General features: G+C 40.2%; 1 protein-coding gene across 1 annotated transcript in view; it reads left to right on the top strand.

Annotated features, from left to right (window-relative positions):
* The first annotated feature begins 1,944 nt into the window (after nucleotides 1-1,944).
* Nucleotides 1,945-20,646, top strand: part of LOC132384955 (tumor necrosis factor receptor superfamily member 16-like) — a 137,043-nt gene continuing 118,341 nt past the window's right edge. Inside the window, exon 1 of the mRNA XM_059956643.1 lies at nucleotides 1,945-2,110. Within this exon, the coding sequence (XP_059812626.1) occupies nucleotides 2,069-2,110 (42 nt within the window). The 5' untranslated portion in view covers nucleotides 1,945-2,068. The remainder of the gene's footprint in view (nucleotides 2,111-20,646) is intronic.

Genomic DNA, 20,646 nt, shown 5'->3' with positions numbered 1-20,646 from the left:
ACCTATTGAATGTTGAAAGGCTCATATAGAGTGGATGTGGAGAGGATGTTCCCTTTAGTGAGGGAGTCTGGGACCAGAGTGCACAAACTCAGAATAATGTGACGTCTATTTAGAACAGAGATGAGGAGGAACTTGTTTAGCCAGAGTGTGCTGAATCTGTGGAATTCTTTGCCACAAGTGGCTGTGGAGACCAGGACACTGGGTGTATTTAAGGTGGATGTTGATAGGTTCTTGATATGTTATGGGGAGATGATAGGAGAATGAATGGAAGGAGACTAAGAGATAGGGGAAACAAATCAGTCATGATGAAATGACAGAGCAGACTTGATGGGCCAAATCGCCTAATTCTGCACCTATATTTTATGGTCTTATTGCTTGATGGAAGGCAATCCCCCACAAAGTCCTAATTAATGAGAAGTAGATATGCAGGGCCACATAAGCTTTACATATCCCTAAGAATCTTTACCTATTCTGTGCAGAAATTCAGCCAATTTGAAACTTCCTGGTCAGATGCACATTGACAAATTTCCTGGATGTTTCACTTTCCAACATGGTCACTCAGTTCAATAATTATGGAATCTGCAAATTCAAGTAGCAGTAATATGGGGCAGATGGAATATAGAAATTGCCAGTAGGTCCCAACATCACACAGAGGATGAGTGTGGAGATGAATTGGAGACACAAGACATTGCAAATGTTAGAAACTGAAGCAACATACAAACTGCTGGAAGAACTCATAGACAGCATCTGTGAAGGAAATGGACAGATGACATTTCTAGTCGAGGTTCTTCATCTGAATTGATAAATGCACTTAACTCAAAACACCAAGTGTCCCATTTCCCTCATGGATGCTGTCTGACTCACTGAGTTCTTCCAGCAGTTTGTTTGCTATGGAAGAGAACTGTTTGCCTATCAGCACTTTCCAGCACTTTCAAGTTTTATTTCAAACTTGCAGCCCCTTCATGATTTCCTTCAAATGAGTAGGAAAAATCCCATTTGAGCACGTGGTTTTCCTTTCAAATCTTTGAATTACTTTGGTCTGGGCATATTGTTGTAAAAGCAGCTCATCTTTAGTTGGGAAGCTGTCCATGAAATGAATATACACCTACTTTACTCTTAGATGGTGTGTTCAGAGATCTTGAGCAATGAAGGAGATGGAATGGAATTTAGAGATGTGCAACATCAGATATTGCAGAAGCTGAATACTGTACCTAGCTCTGAAGGGGGAATAGTCTGTCTTGTTAATAGTTTGTCAGTACTAATTGTCTTCAACCACGCATGAAGTATAACTAAATGGACTATGGATTACACAATATACGATGACTGTACACTACAAGGTAGTGGCAGCTTCCTCCAGAAGGGCGGGGAAGACAGACAAATATCTGATCACAAACAAGAGAAAATCTGCAGATGCTGGAAATCCAAGCAACACACTCAAAATGCTGGAGGAACTCAGCAGGCCAGGCAGCATCTATGGAAAAGAGTACAGTCGACGTTTCGGCCGAGAGATGAAATCACAGGAGTTAACTCATTACTTTGGGATGAGACGACGACATAGCTTGCACACTGGTCTCATGAGGTGGCACCAATTTTCACAACCTTAGTGCGTCCCAAGTCGCAGTAAAATGGAGATTGTGTTCGCATCTAATTGATGGAAATCATGGGTCAGGAAATAAACTCAGAGGAAGGTCCTGAAACATTGAATTGCTAAGCGTGCGCTCGTGAATGGTAATGTTATATTTAAAGAGGCACGTTGCTAAATAACCTTTATTTAAATACTTACTTTCGAGGATGTAGCTGACGATCTGGTTTGCAATATGTCAGATGTCTGTGGACTGGGAGGAGATGACGGATCCAGCCAGCCAACCAGTGACAAGCTGACGAGATGATTTCAATGAAAATGCGGCGTGTCCAGCCCACGAGCGCAGTTCTGGTCCAGTAAAAGTCAATCCCTGCCTTTGATATTCAGCTCCTAGCTGGGGCAATGGAGATAGAATAAAAGGTTCAGAGCAAATCGTAAAGTAGTCTACGGGAGCCCGACCGCGGAGTTCTAACACTGATAGGAGTCATGATGACAACTTTGCAGCTTTGCATGCTGCTCTTTGTAGCGGTAAGTGATATTAAATTGTGTGTTTTTTGCTTTGAAGTATGTATGCGCGATCGCAAATATAATGGCCCCCTTTCTCTCTATCTGTAACCGCCAGCATCGGGGAAATGTGGCGGTATACATGTACAGTTAACACTCCATTACATTGCAGCGCAGTTCTTGGATAGCAGGTCAGACAGTTTTAAATAAAGGGCATGCAATCAATGCACTGGAATCCGGTTCGAAATTGACTCTTATTTCTGCAGATTGCTCCTGCAGTCGCAGCTTATAGCAGAGTTGAGCTTCCACTGAACTTTTGAATAGGGTGTTATTAAATGGTTTTGACGGGAAAGAAAATGCCGTTTTATAGCAACTTTCTGAAAATCCCCTTCGTGTTTTATTCACGGCTTCCCGTTTTGCAAGACGAATTCACCTCGGAGAAAATATTTAAGTTCGAGGGACGTTGTGAAAATCTAATTTATGTTTTGAAGCAATTGGCTCCAATTCATCAGCAGTGCCAAGACAGGTTGAACGCGCTTCATCTCTGTGTATTTTGGTGCTGTGCAAGCACACCTCCGCCTGCGATAATGCGCGGAGGTTATCGCTGTGTGTATAACCTCCTTGGTTTCGGGTTAGATCTACACGTTCCTTTTTTCTGATACTGCTTTGTCCTCCGGTTATGTCTCTCTTTTTATCACTTCGCTCGGCTGATCGAAACCAATCGATTCTCCACAGTGAATCTGGACCCATGTCAAAGTCATTTAAATGTTGGTACTTTTACATTGTTTTCGAGGTTGCCGAGGGTTGGGTGGGTGTTCGCGTCCAGATGGAAGAGGGAGAGAACCGCTACCCGGTTATGTGGAATATTTGCCCGACTGTTCAGCCGCGGGTAACCTGGTACACTGGACAGTTCTTATAGTAACTTGATCTTTCAGCAAAACACAAAACTGCTGGAGAAACTCAGCAGGGCAGGCGGCATCCGTCAGGGGTGTGGGGTGGGGGGGGGGGGGTGGAGGATAGATAGTCGCCATTTCCAGATGAAAAGTCTCGACCTGAGGTGGCAACTGTCCATTTATCTCTGTAGATGCTGCTGATCGCTGAATTCCTCCAGCAGTTTTTTTTTTGCTCCATATTCCAGTATCTGCAGTTTCTTGTTGCTTCAATTTGATTTTGAACTGTGCGGGAGAGCGTGGAACAAATAGAATGCCATGCATTGGGAAACATTGATTCCTTCGGGGTTACTGAATGAAAGTGAAGCAACTCTAAATTCTGTTCATGCCCGAGTCTGTGCTGTTTAAAAGCAGGCGGCACTGGTATCGTTTCGGCTCACCGGCTGTGAAATTATTTTCTATCGAAAAGGGCGGAGAAAAGGATTTATTAAACAACAGAACTGAGTTTCCAAGATAGTTTGTTGCATGGTTTCGTAGTTCGTTTTACCGCCCTTTAATGTACGAAATAATTTCACAGATATGCTGCTGCGTTGGAACTGCTCTTAAACAACATGGACGCATGGATGTTCGGAATTCCGAGCTGCTTCACTCATATTCCATAACCCCAAAGGATGAAAAGTGTGCGGGAAGGCAGCCAATGAGCATTGGTGTATAAATATGCTCACTGTAACCAGCATACACAGGGAAAGAGAGAGCGGCAATCTGGAAAACCTGATGGCACTGCAAACTAGAAATGGGGTGAATAGAAAGATGCCAAAAGGGTAAAAAGAAGCCCTTTCCCAAAGCGTAACGCGTGGTCAGTCATTAGCTTTTTGAGCCTTTGCAATTTTATAACCAGGAGAGAGGACTTGGAAGTGCCCAAAAGGCCATATATAATTAAAAAGAGCAACGCTGGTTCAGTTAATCGAATGTGACCAGCAAGGGGCGTAATTCTAAATGAAAAGTGTAAAGATTGTTCGGGGAGTTGAAGACCATTAACCAGGAGAGACGGGGAAACACTGTCTGACATCTCTTTCGAAAATTGCAATTTTATTATATAGAGCATTAGGCTAATTAGATTACAACGAAGTGCCCACAAACCCTGTTTAGAAATAGCCAGTATGGGGATGTTCCATTTCATTACGCATCCTACGAATTATCACTGGATGAACGGAAGGCGGTGATTTTATTGAACGCTGTTTAGATTTGTGGTACTTGAATTGTCAAAATCTGGGGAATTTTGCAACAAAAGTTAATATGATTTGAAGAGGAACAAAGAAGATAATTGGAAAGGAAGGCTGTGATAGTGAAAATGATTATAACAGGTGGTTCCAGTAAGAGTGAGAGCCACATCGTGGGCCAAGAGTGTTACATTTATATTTTTGATTACATCAGGCAGAGGGAGACACAGCCCTGTGGCCTCTTTACGTAATTAATATAATCGTGATTCTGGCTACAAAGTCTCACAGGCACTCCTCAGTCTTGTCACCCTGTACTGTAGTCTTATTGCTGTAAATGTTGTGTCAATGGACCTTCGACCTGAAATATTGACTGGTTTTACTTTTCACAGATGCTGCTTAACTGGATGATCTCATCTCCATTCCATCATTTCTGTTTGCTTTTCAGATTTCAGCACCTTTAGTTTTTTTTTCAAATTGTTCTCAGTATCTCCATGTGCAAAACATTAATTTATCAAAAACAGTCATGTTCCATGTACTGAATTTAGAGTACGCTTAAGTTTTTACAACACTCCAAGTACTCCAAAGCTCTCAGTGACTTTAACTCCCAAAGCAAAATAATGTGATGTTGGGAATTTGAAATGCAAAACAGAAAGTGCCATATATATTCAGCAAATCAGGCAGCATCTTGGAGAGATATTTCATCAGCATTACCAAATTTACCGTAAAAATTAAAAATGCTGAAAAGACACAGCAGGTATGCAGATAGAGAAAAACGATTAACCTTTTGGGTTCAAAACAATTTTATCTGAACTGGGGATTGTTTAAAGGCTTTTCACCTGAAAGTTAACTGTTTCTCTTTCCAGGAATGCTGTTTGACCAGCCGAGTGTTTTCAACATCACCTGTTTGTATTTCAGATTTGCAGTATCTGCAATTCTCTAATCTTTATTTACTATAATTGAAGCTCAGTGAGTGCAGCCTGCAGAGAGATAGTTGGTCCTGAGTCAAATTATTCACTGGCAGAGATTTGCCTTAATTTTTGGTTGTGCTTCAAAGACATGAGTTATAGAATAATACATCAAAGAAATGGGCCCTTTGGACCAAATGCTACCAAGGTGCTGACGGAAACTAGTCTCATCTGCCTGCATTTAGGCAATATCCTTCTAAACCTTTCCCACCCATACACCTGTCTAAATGTATGTTAAATGCTATAATGGTACCCACTTGTACAATTTCCTCTGGCAATTTGTTCCATATACCTATTATGTTCTATATGGAAAACTTGCCTCTCAGGTCTCCTTTAAATCTTTTATCTTCTCACCTTAAGCATATGCCCTCTTGTTTTAGGCTAGTGTAAAAACTCTGACCTTATCTATACCAGTGTAACTCCTGAAGACATCATCAGTAAAATGGTCAGTGCTTATTTGCAGGAGAGCAGTTAGAGAGCAAGGGCTCACACCAGTTTCCTGGCATGGCATTATAGTTAATAATACACTTCTTTATATATAATGATATTTTAACCTTGTTGGATACTGTTCCAATTATGGGAATATATCCTGAGCACTAATTAAAATAGCAGCATATTTTTTCACTTATACTTAACAATTCCAAGTATATATGTGTAGAGTCAGTATGTACAAATTAATAAGGATTAGTTCTGATGAAAGTTATTGACCTGAAAAAAACACCATAAGACACATCAGCAGAACTAGGCCATTTGGCCTATCAAATCTTCTCCAGCATTCCTTCATGGCTGATTTATTATCCCTCTCATCCCCATTCTCTTGCTTTTTCCTGTAACCTTTGATGCCTTTATTCATATAGAACCTATCAACCTCCACTTTAAATATACCCAAAGACTTGGTCTCCACAGCCAACTGTGGGAATGAATTCCACAGATTTACCACTCTCAGGCTGAAGAAATTCCTCTGAATCTCTGTTCTAAAGGGATGTTCTTCTATTCTGAGGCTGTACTCTCTGATGCTTGTCTCCACAATTATATAAAACTCATCTCTGTTTTAAAAGGATGCCCTTCTATTGCAAGGCCATGTCCTCTGGTCTTAGACTCTCCCACCATAAGAAACATCCTGACCACATTCACTCTATCAAGGCCTTTCACCATTCGGTAGGTTTCAATGGGGTCACTCCTCATTCTTCTGAATTCTAGTGAATACAGGCCCAGAGTCATCAAAAGCTCTTCATATGACAAGCCATTCAATCCTGGAGTCAGAACCTCCTTTGCACCCTCTCCAGTTAAGTGAGGCCTCAACAGTGCTTTATAAAGTCTCATCATTACATCCTTGCTTTTATATTCTAGTCTCCTGAAATGAGTATAAACATCACACTTACCTTCCTCACCACAGACTCAACCTGCAAATGAACCTTTCGAGAATCCTCTCCAAGAACTCCTAAGTCCCTTTGGATCTCAGTTTTTTGTATTTTCTATCTATTTAGAAAACAGTCAACCCTTTTATTTCTTCTACCAAAGTGCATGTCCACACACTTCCCGACACTGTATTCCATCTGCCACTTCTTTTTCCATTCTCCTAATCTGCTACAGAAGTAGCCACTGTACTTCTTCAAAACTACCTGCCCCTCCACCTATCTTAGTATCGTCTGCAAACTTTGTAACAAAGCCATCAATTCTATCATTCAAATGATTTACATATAATGTAAAAAGAATCAGTCCCAGCACAGACCCCTATGGAACACCATTAGTCACCGGCAGCCAAACAGAAAGGCTCCCTTTATTCTCACTCTTTGCCTCCTGCCAATCAGCCATATGCTAGATTCTTCCCTATAATACCATGGGCTTGTAGCTTGTTAAGCAGCCTCGTGTGGCACCTTGTCAAAGGCCTTCTGAAAATCCAAGGACATAACATCAACCGATTTTCCTTTGTGTATCATGCTTGTTATTTCTTCAAAGGATTCCATCAGATTTGTCAGGCAAGATTTTCCCTTACAGAAACCATGCTGACTATGGCCTATTTTATTATGTGTTTCCAAGTACCCTGGGACCTCATCCTGAACAGTCGACTCCAACATCTTCCCAACTACTGACATCAGACTAACTAGCTTATAATTTCCTTTCTTCTGCCTCTCTTTCTTCTGGAACAGTGGAGTGACATTTGCAATTTTCCAGTCTTCCAGAACCATTCTGGAATCTAGTGATTCTTGAAAGATTATTACTAATGCCTCCACAATCTCTTCAGCCACCTCTTTCAGACCTCTGGGATGTACACCATCTGGTCCAGGTGACTTATTTACCTTCAGTCCTTTCAGTTTCCCAAGAATGTTCTCCCTATAATGGTAGCTTCACACACTTCATGACCGCTGACACCTTGAACTTCCACCAGATTGCTAATGTCTTCCACAGTGAAGACTGATGCAAAACACTTATTCATTCAATCTGCCATTTCCTTGTCCCCCATTACTACTTCCCCAGCATTGTTTTTCAGCGGTCTGATATCTACTCTCACTTCTCTTTTACACTTTATGTAACTGAAGAAACTTTTAGTATCCTCTTTAATATTATGGACTAGTTTACTTTCATATTCTATCTTTACCATCAATGACTTTTTTCATTACCTTCTGTTGGTTTTTCAATGCTGCCCAATCCCCTAATTTCCCACCAATTTTTCCTCTATTACATACTTTGGCTTTAATGTTGGCTTTGAATACTCTTGTTAGCCACAGTTGAGTTATCCTGCCTTTAGAATACTTCTTCTTTGGGATGTATCTATCTGAATTGCTTCCAGAAATTCCAACCATTGTTGCTCTGCTGTCATCCCTGCCAGGGTTCTTTCCAATCAAAATTCAGGGTGAATTTGATCATATTATAATCACTTGTCCCTAAGTGTTCTTTTACTTTAAGTTCTCTAATCAATTCCAATTCATTGCAGTACACCCAATCCAGAATAGCTGATCACTTAGTGGGCTCAACCATGAACTGCTCTAAAAAGCCATTTCATAGGCATTCTAGAAAATCCCCCTCTTGGAAACCAGCACCAACCTGTTTTCCCAATCTAATTACATACTGAAATCCCCCATGACTATTGTAACATTGCTCTTTTGGCATGCATTTTCTATCTTCTTCTATCAGTTTCAATGATATCCTCCCTCATTCTTCTAAACTTCAGTGAGTACAGGCCCAGAGCCATCAAATACTCTTCATATATTAACCCTTTCATTCCCTCGATTATTCCTGTGAGCCTCCTCTGGACCCTCTCTAATGCCAGCACATCCTTTCCATAAGACTATAAGACAAAGGAGCAGAATTAGGACATTCAGCCCATTGAGTCTGCTCTACCATTCCATCATGTCTGATCCCGGATCAACCTCATACACCTACCTTCTTGGCATATCCTTTGTTGTTTTGACCAATCAGAAAACTATCAACTTCTGCCTTAAATGGCCTTGACTTGGCCTCTACCACAGTCTGTGGCAGAGCATTCCACAGATTCACCATTCTCTGGCTAAAAAAATTCCTCCTTACATCTGTTCTAAAAGGTTACCCTCAATTTTGAGACAGTGCCCTCTAGTTCTGGATACCCGCACCATAAGAAACATCCTCTCCATATCTGCCCTATCTAGTCCTTTCAACATTCGGTAGGTTTCAATGAGATACCCCTGCATTCTTCTCAATTCCAGTGAGTACAGGCCTAAAGCTGCCAAACGTTCCTCACATATTAATGCCTTCATTCCTGGAATCATCCCCATGAATCTACTCTGGACTCTGTCCAATGATTATGCATCCTTTCTGAGATACAACCTGACTGGTATTTTATAAAGCCTCAGCATTATTTTTTCCTTCTTTACCACAGACTCAGACCTGTAAATTAACCTTCTGGGTGCCTTGTACGAGGACTCCAAAGTCACTCTGAACCTCTGATGTTTGAACCTTCTTTCTGTTTAGATAATAGTCCACATTATTGTTCCTTTTACCAAAATGCATTATCATACATTACTCAGCACTGTATTCCATTTGCCACTTTATTGACCATTCTTGCAATTTGTCTATGTCCTGCTGCAAATGCATTGCTTCCTCAGCACTACCTACCCCTCCACCTGCCTTCATATCATCATCAAACTTTGCCACAAAGCCATCAATTCCATTATCTAAATCAATGACAAACAATGTGAAAAGTAGCGATCCCAATACTGACCCCCGAAGAACACGGTGAGTCACTGGCAGCCAACCAGAAAAGGCCCCTTTTACAGTATTTCCACTCACTGCCTCTTGCCTGTCAGCCATTCCTCTACCCATGCCAGTACTTTTCCTGTAACACCATAGGATTTCATCTTGCTAAGCAGCCTCATGCGTAGCACCTATCAAATGCCTTCTAAAAATCCAAGTAAATGACATCCGCTGCCTCTCCTTTGTTGACCCTGCTTGTAGTAACAAGCAAAGTACTCTAACAGATTTGTTAGGCAAGATTTTCCTTCGTAGAAACCATGCTGACTTTGACTTAATTTATCATCAGTCTCCAAGTACCACATCCTTAATAATACACTCCCAACACTTTCCCAACAACTGAGGTTAGGCTAACTGGCCTACAACTTCCTTTTTTTTGCCTTCCTCCCTTAAAGAGTGGAATGACATTTGCATTCTTCCAGTCCTCTGGGACCATGCCAGAATCAAGTGATTCTTGAAAGATCATGACCAATGCATCCGTTGTCTCTTCAGCAACCTCTCTCAGGACTCTGGGATGTAGTCCATCTGGTCCAGGTGACTTATCCACCTTAAAACCTTTCAGTTTGCCTAGCACTTTTCCCTCTGTAATAGCAATGGCTCTCACTCCTGCTTCCTAACACTCATGGACCTCTGGCACACTGCGAGTGTCTTCCACAGTGAAGATTGATGCAAAGTACCCATTAAGTTCATCTGCTATTTCTTTGTCTCCCATTACTACCTCACTAACATAATTTTCCAGTGGTCCAATATCAACTCTCACCTCCCTTTTACTCTTTAACTGAGAAAACATTCAGTATCCTGATAGTTTACCTATTATTGGCTAGTTTGCCCTCATATTTCATCCTATTCCTTCCTATAACTTTTTTAGTTGCCTTTTGTTGGATTTTAAAAGCTTCCCAATCACTTCTGCAACCTTATATGCCCTTCCTTTGGCTTTTATGCAGTTCTTAACTTCCCTCGTTAGCCACGGTTGCCTACCCCTGTCATTGGAGAACTACTTCTGTGGGATATATCTATCCTGCGCCTTGTGAACTATTCCCAGAAACTTCAGCCATCTCTGCTCTGCCTGTATCCACCTCCAATCCACTTGGGCAAGCTCCTCCCTCATGCCTCTGTAATTCCCTTTATTCCATTTGCATTGTGAATTCATTCATATTATGATTACTGCCCTTCAAAGGTTCCTTTACATTAAGCTTCCTAATATGATCTGGGCTATTACACTACACCCAATCTAAGACTCAAGCACAAGCTGCTCTAAAACACCATTTAAATCCTCATCTCAGGTCCTCATCCAACTTTTGTTACTTCAATAAAAAGGATGTCCCTCGTAAATCTGTGCTGGTTCCTGTTTATTCATCCATTTGGCTTGCTGAGGCAGCCATTAATTTTCTCCTAGATTATGTTTCTGAAGATTTTTCCACCACTGTCTTTAAACTATAACTGCCAGATTTATCCTTCAAGAGTACAGTATTACTAGCCCTTCAGCACCTTTCCCGTGTTACTGACTATTGGAACATTGGCAATTTCTGCCTTTTATTTCCTTCAGTGGCCAAAGATCTATAACGATCAGACCAAGCAACTTTGCTGGATCTTATTGGCCTTCCTTGTTCTTCTTCTTATCTCATCCATTATCTTAATATAGATCTAATTTAAAACTTGGACCTTGTGTTATACATCGTCTAAAAGCAGTCCATTTGGTTCCCAATTGTTCTAACTGCATATACTACTGTTCATTCATTGCTAATGCTCCTGACTTTTGGATTTCCTTTTATGTCATCCTCCACTATTTTCTTGTACTGTCCCTTCACTCCATGTTTCTATTTTAATGTTGTTTACACTTTTCATATTTGGTCTAATTCTCCATTGCATTTTTATGCTGATGTGGTGTCTTTTCTGGTTTGCCTTACTTTAATTGTCATCAAAAAATGTCCAGCTGTGGCTGTTCTACCATTTCACTTTAAATATTCTTGGACTATACCTGAACTTTTGCTTCTTGGGCATTTCTCATAACTCTTTAATCTGGGTCAGATTCTTCCTCACTTAACTGAAATTTCCCATCCTCCAGTGAAGTTGTTGTTACTTTAAATTGTTCTTTGTCCTCCTCCATAGTCTGTCTGTCTGAGGCCTCTATTGGTCAAAGCTGTCCATGGATATTGCGTCCCATCTGTCTAGATATAAAAGCCTGTGCAGTTCAATATGGAGAGTAAGCTATTGCCCGTGTAGCAAGCTCCCTCTCTCCCCACATCTGATGAACCCAAAAGGAACGGCAGAGACCGATACAGTCTGCACCAGCAGTGTTGCAGGAGCTGCCAGTCAACATTCAACTCAATGTAGGACTGCCCTAGTGACAGTATTCCTTTTATGTCATCCTCCACTATTTTCTTGTACTGTCCCTTCACTCCATGTTTCTATTTTAATATTGTTTACACTTTTCATATTTGGTCTAAAATATTCTTAATACTTTACTTTTTTATTATTATTGATATATTGCTTAGCTTTGTTAATCAGTTATTTGCTAATTTAATTCCTTATTGCACATAATGACATATTGACTTAATATATCTTTTTTTTGTCAATCTTCGATAATAATGAATAAAAATATTTTAAAATGAAGGTCTGCCCTAGTGACTTCAGCTCCGGATCCTTCCCTTGGGGTTTACTCACGAAGCTTTCCCCATGAGTAGGTATTGCTGCAAGGCAGTGGAGGTTTGAGATCAGAGATTTCCTTTGCCTAGATGAGCTGCCAACCACGGCTGGCAAACCCCATCTGCCCAAAGCGACTGATTTTAAGGCCTTTGCCCATTCTCCTGTCAGTAGAAATGGTTCAGCTGGGCTTTGTAGCTAAGCCACGCATGAAGGCCAGGAGCTGGACGTGGTTGTCGATGCTATTTGAGGTGCACACCATTGGCAGAGGAAACTTGTCCCCATTACCACCCCCCCCCCGGCTATAACAACCTTAGTAACTTCCAACTTTACAATACTAAACAAGCTTGTTTGTTTGAATCTAATATTCTGTAATTTACTGTATTATCTTTCACATTTGTTTTATCTCGTATACCAGATCAAGTAGTATGTTTACTGGAAGTACCGGTAAACAATAACTAACAGACATAAATTGTAAACTGGTGTTCTGAACCTCTTTTGTGTGGATACAAATTCATTGTGCTGATCAATATTAACTTGCAAGATCAACCCTTCTGAATATATTTCTACCTCCATACCTGATTACATTGAAAATTTAGCCTATACAACAATTTCTGCCTGTAATCTTTGCAATCATTATAAACTCATTCATATTCTTACAATGCTTAGCATCCTCCTTAATGACATGGTACTACAATATCAATGCATTAGCTTGTAAGAATAAAATAATGAAATTAAGTCTTTCATTCAGAATCTGATTTATTCCCCTATTGTATAAATACATCCTCAACTCCCCTTGAATCAACAATGATCTACTTCTCTATAGAATGTTCAACAGAAATATTCAACAGAAATGTCCCAATCTTTCTGGTATCAATCCATGCTGTCATTTGCCCGATTATGCTCTGTATATGATTTTATTCTTAAATTATTTAATCTGATTTTGAACTATTTAGAAATTGTTCAATCTGTCCTGGAGGGGGAGATACTTCAAAATGAAGCATGAAGGTGGGGTAAGATGCATGAAGATGGGCAAGAGGTTGTGCAGAACAGGAAGGCTGGGATAGTGTGATGATAAAAAAATCTACAGTAAACTGAGTTGATACAGTAGATGGCATGGTGGGTGGACTAGGAAAAAGGCGAATCACAGCAAGGTGCATGTGAAGGAGAATGGAGAGATGCAGGTAACAGGGAAGGAGCCACTCAGTGAAACCTCAGTGCTGCATGAATGGCTTCACTTTTCTTGGAAAATTAAAGGTGGGCTTTTCCAGTAGCTTATCCTGATTAAAGTCTATTTTAATGTTGTAAATATTCTTGGTGATCTCCAGAAAAGTGATACCACTGCACTACTACTGATTGGATTAACACAGATACTTTTTCTGTTTTATATTAAGGAAAATAAGAATGCACGTGCAATGGTCACAGTTCAAAGTAAATTTTTTATCGAAGTATGTATATGTCACCATATACAACTCTGAGATTCATTTTCTTGCAGGCATTCACAGTGGAAGAAAGAAAATACAATAGAATCAATGAAAAACTACCCACAAACAAAGACTGACAACCAATGTGCAAAAGTAGACCAACTGTGCAAATTCAATAATAATAATGATAATGACCAATCCATTATTGCAGATAGGACAATCTATGATAGATGTCCATATATAATATTACAGGATAAACAAGAAAGGCCAATTTACTTGATAGATTCAAACACACAGGATTTACAGAAATCAGTAAGTGAGGAACACCAGAAATATGCTGAACTAAAAGAGGAAATTGAAAGACTTTGGAATATGAACTTTGGAATATGAACTTTTGTCCCAAAAGTAATATCTACAATTGGTATCATTCCAAAATCACTACACAATAGCATTAAACAATTAGGGCTACACAGTAATATCTTTGTAAATCTTCAGAAAGTCACAATACTAAACACCACTGAACAGTCTGAAGTTCCTAGCAATTGGGAAATGAGTGTGCTTGGCTATGCCCATACCTCAGGTTTTATTGGCTTGAGCTGAGAAAAAATGGAACTATTTTCTAAAGATGTAATATGACCTTTGGACTAAATAAGTGCAGAACATTAAACATAAAGAAAGGTGCAATAGAGCTAATAGAATACAAAACAGAGCAGCAGGATACAGTACAACCAATGGATGAAAATAAAACATGCACTCTGCCTACAAAAACTCCCCATTAGAAGTTTTCATTTTCTTTCTAAAAGGGTACCCCTCTTTTCTGCGGCTGTGTCTTTTAGTCTTAGACTCTCCCACCATAGGAATCATCCTCTCCAAATCCACTCTATCAAAGTCTTTCACCATTCAATAGGTGAGGGATAGCTGCATGGATTTCCTCTGGATAGAAAAGAAATGCAAGTACTGTTCAGATTGCTGTCAATGCCAGCAATGGTGCATTGACATACAACAATCCATGGATATGACAACTTATATGCAAGCTTCAGTCTGTAAGTAAACCTTTCCACGTTCCTGACCACTGGCTTAGCTGTGTACCTGCCTTCCCCCCAACTCTGTATCCTGGTTCTGGCCGCACAAGCATATGATTATGTCCCTGGTCTTTCTGACCCCCATACCATGATGGTAAATCAGCAGATAACAAGGGCTTGGCAATATTTGAATTGCTAAATGGCTTGCCATTCTAATGCTCTGAGCTTCTGCACATTTACAATTTGACAATCTATTTTTTTATAGTTTCAAATCTTATGTCTATTCCAACCAAGCAGAGAGAATTTAAGATTAGTTTCTAACATTCTTCAGATCAGACTGCAAACTCAGACTTGGAGGTTGGAGAATAATTGAGTAAACTATTCAGGTATTTTCAATATTGCCACTTTGCAAATTTTAAACCCTTTCCCACATTAGCAACATCATCATCAACCTGATTGGCTTATCTGAGAAAGCTGAGGGAATTAGGATACAACAACATCATTTTTGCCATTGATGTAGGTGGCATTATATGTTAAGAATTCCCAATGAGACAGGGAAGTTATGGTAAGGTACAGGAACCGTGGTGTACAAAGGCTGCAATAAATCTAGTCACGAAGAAAAGAAAAACTTACAAAAGGTTCAGAGAGCTAGGTAATGTTAGAGATCTAGAAGATTATAAGGCTAACAGGAAGGAGCTTAAGAAGGAAATTAGGGGACGGGAGAGCTTCCGGAAGATTGGACGGTTGCGGATGTTGTTCCTTTATTCAAGAAAGGGAGTAGAGGTAGCCCAGGAAATTATAGATCAGTGAGTCTTACTTCAGTGGTTGGTAAGTTGATGGAGAAGATCCTGAGAGGCAGGAATTAGGAATATTTGGAGAGGTACAATATGATTAGGAATAGTCAGAATGGCTTTGTCAAGGGCAAGTCGTGCCTTATGAGCCTGATTGAATTTTTTGAGGATGGGACTAGACACATTGATGAAGAAAGAGCAGTAGATGTAGTGTATATGGATTTCAGCAAGGCATTTGATAAGGTACCCCATGCAAGGCTTATTGAAAAAATAAGGAGGCATGGGATCCAAGGGGACATTGCTTTGTGGATCCAGAACTGGCTTGCCCACCGAAGGCAAAGAGTGATTGTAGATGAGTCATATTCTGCATGGAGGTTGGTCACCAGTGGGGGTGCCTCAGGGATCTGTTCTGGGACCCTTACTCTACGTGATTTTTTCAAATGACCAGGATGAGGAAATGGTGGGATGGGTTAGTAAGTCTGCTGATGACAAAGGTTGGAGGTGTTGTGGATAGTGTGGAGAGCTGTCAGAGGTTACAGCGGGAAATTGATATGAAGCAAAACTGGGCTGAGAAGTGGCAGGTGGCGTTCAACTCAGATAAGTGTGAAGTGGTTCATTTTGGTAGATCAAATATGATGGCAGAATATAGTATTAATAGTTGGACTCTTGGCAGTGTGGAGGATCAGAGAGAACTTGGGGTCCGAGTCCATAGGACACTCAAAGCAGCTGCGCAGGTTGACTTTATGGTTAAGAAGGCATACGGTGTATTGGCCTTCATCAATTGTAGGATTGAGTTTAGGAGCTGGGATGTAATGTTGCAGCTAAAAAGGACCCTGGTCAGACCCCACTTGGAGTACTGTGCTCAGTTCTGGTCGCCTCACTCCAGGAAGGATGTGTAAGTCATAGAAAGTATTCAGAGGGGATTTACAAGGATGTTGCCTGGATTGGGGAGCATGCCTTATGAAAACAGATTGAGTGAACTCGGCCTTTTCTGCTTGGAGTGATGGAGGATGAGAGGTGACCTGATAGAACTGTATATGATGATGAGAGGCTTTGATTGTGTGGATGGTCAGATGCTTTTTCCCAGGGCTGAAATGATTGCCACAAGAGGACACAGGTTTAAGGTACTGGGGAGTAGGTACAGAGGAGATGTCGGGTAAGTTTTTTAGTTAGAGAGTGGTGAGTGTGTGGAGTGGGCTGCCGGCAATGGTGGTGGAAGCGGATATGATAGGGTCTTTTAAGAGACTTTTGGATAGGTACATGGAACTTAGAAAAATAGAGGGCTATGGGTAAGCCTAGTAATTTCTAAGGTAGAGACATGTTCGGCACAGCTTTGTGGGCTGAAGGACCTGTATTGTGCTGTAGGTTTTCTATGTTTCTATGTTTCAATTTATCATCAGTTTTGGTAAACTGCCTTGATGTATTTAGTTACACTTCCAAGCAGACAGGAGCGACTTAAGTGAAATAAGCCCTACAGAGGCAGTGTGAGCTTTTGGCTTGGCCAGTTTGACCCTCTGCCAACTCAGCAATTATCTGTAGACAGCTTGAAAAGAAATAGTCAGCTTGAAGCTCAAGGATAAAAGCAATCAATGCACTGTCATATGAAAAATACATTGATCCTTTAATTGATACCTTTTGCATATAGAATAACTTCCATCTTACAGTATTCCTGTTGGTGTGAATTGCATATGAAGCTTGCAACAAATCAGAAGAAATATTCTATCAAGTGGTTGAAGACCAGATAATTGCTGGATGTTATATATCATGCCTCACAGAAGTGCAAATGTGTTTTGATTCAGTTTAAAAAGATATCGTTATGGAAGGAAATAACTGCAAGTACAAGAAACTATCAGCTTCTCATTCCCAAGGCAAAACCCACACTCAAGCTTGTTACTAATTGCTGATGATACAACCATTGTTAGTAGAATTTCAGATGGTGATGAAAGGGCGTACAGGAGCGAGTTATGCTGCTTAGTTGGCTGGTGTCAAAGCAACAACCTTGCACTCAACGTCAACAAGACCAAAGAACTGATTGCGGACTTCAGGAAGGGTAAGATAAGGAAACACACATCAGTCCTCACAGAGGGATCGGAAGTGGAGAGAGTGAGGAATTTCAAGTTACTGTGTGTCAATATCTTTGAGGACCTAACTTGGATGCAACATATTGATGCAGCTATAAAGAAGGCGACACAGTGGCTATATTTCATTAGGAGTTTGAAGAGATTTGGTTTGTCAACTAAAACACTTGAAAACTTTCACAAATGTATCATGGAGAGCATTCTGACTGGCATAAGCACACAACATTAATAGATATGGGAGTCTTGTTTTACTGCTCCACTCTTACCCCAAATGTACATACCTCTGGATATCAATTTATCCTTCTCTAATTCTATTCAAATATCCTAAGATCAACTTTAAATTTCAAGAAGATTGAACACGAACTTGGCAACTGTAGTAAATGTTCAGTTGCATTTTCCCTTCTGGCTAAAAATTTTGATGAGCTGTTGATTATACTCTATGCAAAATTCAGCAGTAAGATTGGCAGATTTTCTGAACAGCTTTGAAATACAGTTAAAGCTAAAAACAGTGTTGTAGCTGGAGATGCCTTGAAGTTCAAAGGTTTCAGAGGTACATTTAATGTCAGAGAAATGTATACAATATACATCCTGAAATGCTTTTTATTTCAACCATCCACAAAAACAGAGAAGTACCCCAAAGAATGAATGACAGTAAAATGTTAGAACCCCAAAGTGCCCACCCAGTTCTCCTCCCTCCTGCATGTAAGCAGCAGCAAACAACACTCCCCCTCCCCTATTGGAAAAAAAGAAGCATCAGCACCATCACCAAGCACTCAAATGTGAGCAAAGCAATAGCAAAGATATAGACTTGCAGTTAACCCAAAGACTTCACATTTCACCCGATATTCAACATTCCACAGGCTCTCTCTCCCTAATAAGGGAGAAAAGGGTGTCTTCAAATTCTGTATTCAGTTAAACTGTAAATTTAGGCAGAAATTTGATATTAAAAAGTGTACAATACACTATTATACAATTGTTGAAAAGGGATGTAGATATCCATATGCTTAATGCATTTGTATTATTTCAACGAAATTCAGTGGGAATTATTGCAAAATACTAATCTCTTTTCTGGTTGAAAATTTTGATGATTTAAGCCCCATGGCCAGATTAAACTTCATTGCACAGGCTGAATTTTAGCAGGGTAGTGAGGAGTTTTGTACTGTTAGAAGCACTGTCTTCTAAAAGACATGGTTAAATGGTGTTCCCTTATTTGCCCTTCCTTGAAGTTTAATCTAGAACCATTTGTTGCTGTACCTCCTTAATTTGTTTTCAATTCCCTGGAATTTGGACTGTGGGGAACAATCTAATTTGGCAGAATTAGATGCACTTGCTGCTCCAGCTCTGTGATAATAGCCCTACAAGATTTGCAAATCTCAAGCCAACTATTTTGTTAAAACAGTCCCAACCACAGTGTGTGTTTTTTTCAGTGATCCAAAATAAAAGCAGGCCTATCTCCAAGATAATTATACATCAACATCTTATTGAGATCCTACCAACTATATTGAAGACTATGCCAGTAGTTGTGATCTAACTCACAAGGAGAGGGGCCAGGCAGGTGAAAGATTGTCAACTTTCTATATATGCACACTTACAATCATCTCTTGTTGTAGAAGATCAACAAATTGAATCAAGGGTTATCTGTATCCTTGGGGTCTGTCATCATCTATTGATAGCTAACCTTTAAAATGGTATTGTGAGTTGCATACAGATATTCACATTCATCATATGGAGTGCATCCTCTATTTCAGCAGAGATCAAACAGGGTGGGTGTTGGCTTTATTAGGTCAGCCAACCATGGGGCCTGTTCTACACATTGGATTCTCTATTTACTTCTTCTTGGGCAGTCTTTCAATGACAACTTGCCTCTATGGCAATTCTGTGGGATCTGAGAATGATGATGAGGCCAATTTAGGAACTGCAGTGGGACGCGAGTGGATAATTTCTGAAGTGGTGCACTCTTTTAAACCAGGATTTTATGTGCTGCTGTAATGTCCTAAATGTTTTTTTCTCTACTTATAGCAGTTGTGGGCCAGATGTTCCCGAGAGAAGGTGCGTTTGCTGTAGTTTTTCAAGGAGGCTTTGAGCAAATCCTAGAATCTTTTCACAGGAGGATATCCAGTGTTGTGGGTGGGTACTTTTTGTAAGCAAATTCATTGGACAGCAAATAGTACAGAATATGCTGTACAATTGTGTAAGCAGAACCACAAAGAACTCACAACTACAAATTATACCTATTATGTCTATACTTGCTGTAAAAAGATTAACCAGCAGAGCAATACCATGTAGCACTTGACCAGTAATTCTGCAGGTCAAAATGCTACTCAGTTGTTATGATCTTGCACTTTATGGTTTACCTGCACTGCACTTTATTTATCATTGTTATTCAAGCTCAGTGCAGTATGTAAAGATTTTATCAGTATGAACAGTATGCAAGACAAGCATTTCACTGTTTCTTGGTATATGTGACAAGAAACAAATACCAATTGTGATGAGGATTTCCTTTTCTACTACACTCTCAGGTAGAGTGTTAACAGACCGTCAATATCTTGAGTTAAATATTTTTTGTCATTTCTTCTATTGAATTGTTTGTATATTCCTTGTATAGTTACCTCAAACCTATGTCCCTTGGTTTTTGGCCATTCAGCTGAGTGAAATAGATCTTTCATATCCTATACACTTCAGCTTCCCTTCAGTGTGTTTTAAAGAAAAAAATACAGCTTAATTCAATCTCTCACCACCACTAAAATGCTTCAGCCTTTGTAGCATCCTTATAAATTTCTTCTCACCTTCTTATGTCTTTTTTTAAAGTGCAAACCAGAAATGTATGCAGTGATTAAGGTTGATAGGGGATTTGTTAGTTATGGGAACAGACAGGAGGTTCTGTGGGTGAGAATGTGATCCCTGAATGTTATGTTGCCTCCTGGATGACAGGGTCCAGAACATCTCAGATCAAGTCCTCAGCATTCTCAAGTGGGAGGGTGAACAGCCAGAGGTTGTGGTACCAATGCCATGGGTAGCATGAGTGACAAGGTTCTGCACAGGGAGTTCAGGAAGTTAGGTGCTAAATTAAAGGGCAGAACCTCCAACGTTGTGATCTCAGGATTGCTACACATGCCACATGCCAGTGAGGCTAGAAGTAGGAAGATTATACAGTTTAATACGTGGCTAAGGAGTTGTAGGAGGCAGGGTATAAGATTTCTGGATCACTGGGCTCTCTTCCAGGGAAGGGGGTACCTGAACAGAAGAGACAGTTTGCACTTGAACTGGAGGGGGACTAATATTCTAGTGGAAAGGGGGTGG

This window comes from Hypanus sabinus, chromosome X1 (genome assembly GCF_030144855.1).
Source record: "Hypanus sabinus isolate sHypSab1 chromosome X1, sHypSab1.hap1, whole genome shotgun sequence".
NCBI lineage: Eukaryota > Metazoa > Chordata > Chondrichthyes > Myliobatiformes > Dasyatidae > Hypanus > Hypanus sabinus.
The sequence above is the reverse complement of the archived record's forward strand: the minus strand, read 5'-3'. Positions and strand labels throughout refer to the sequence as shown.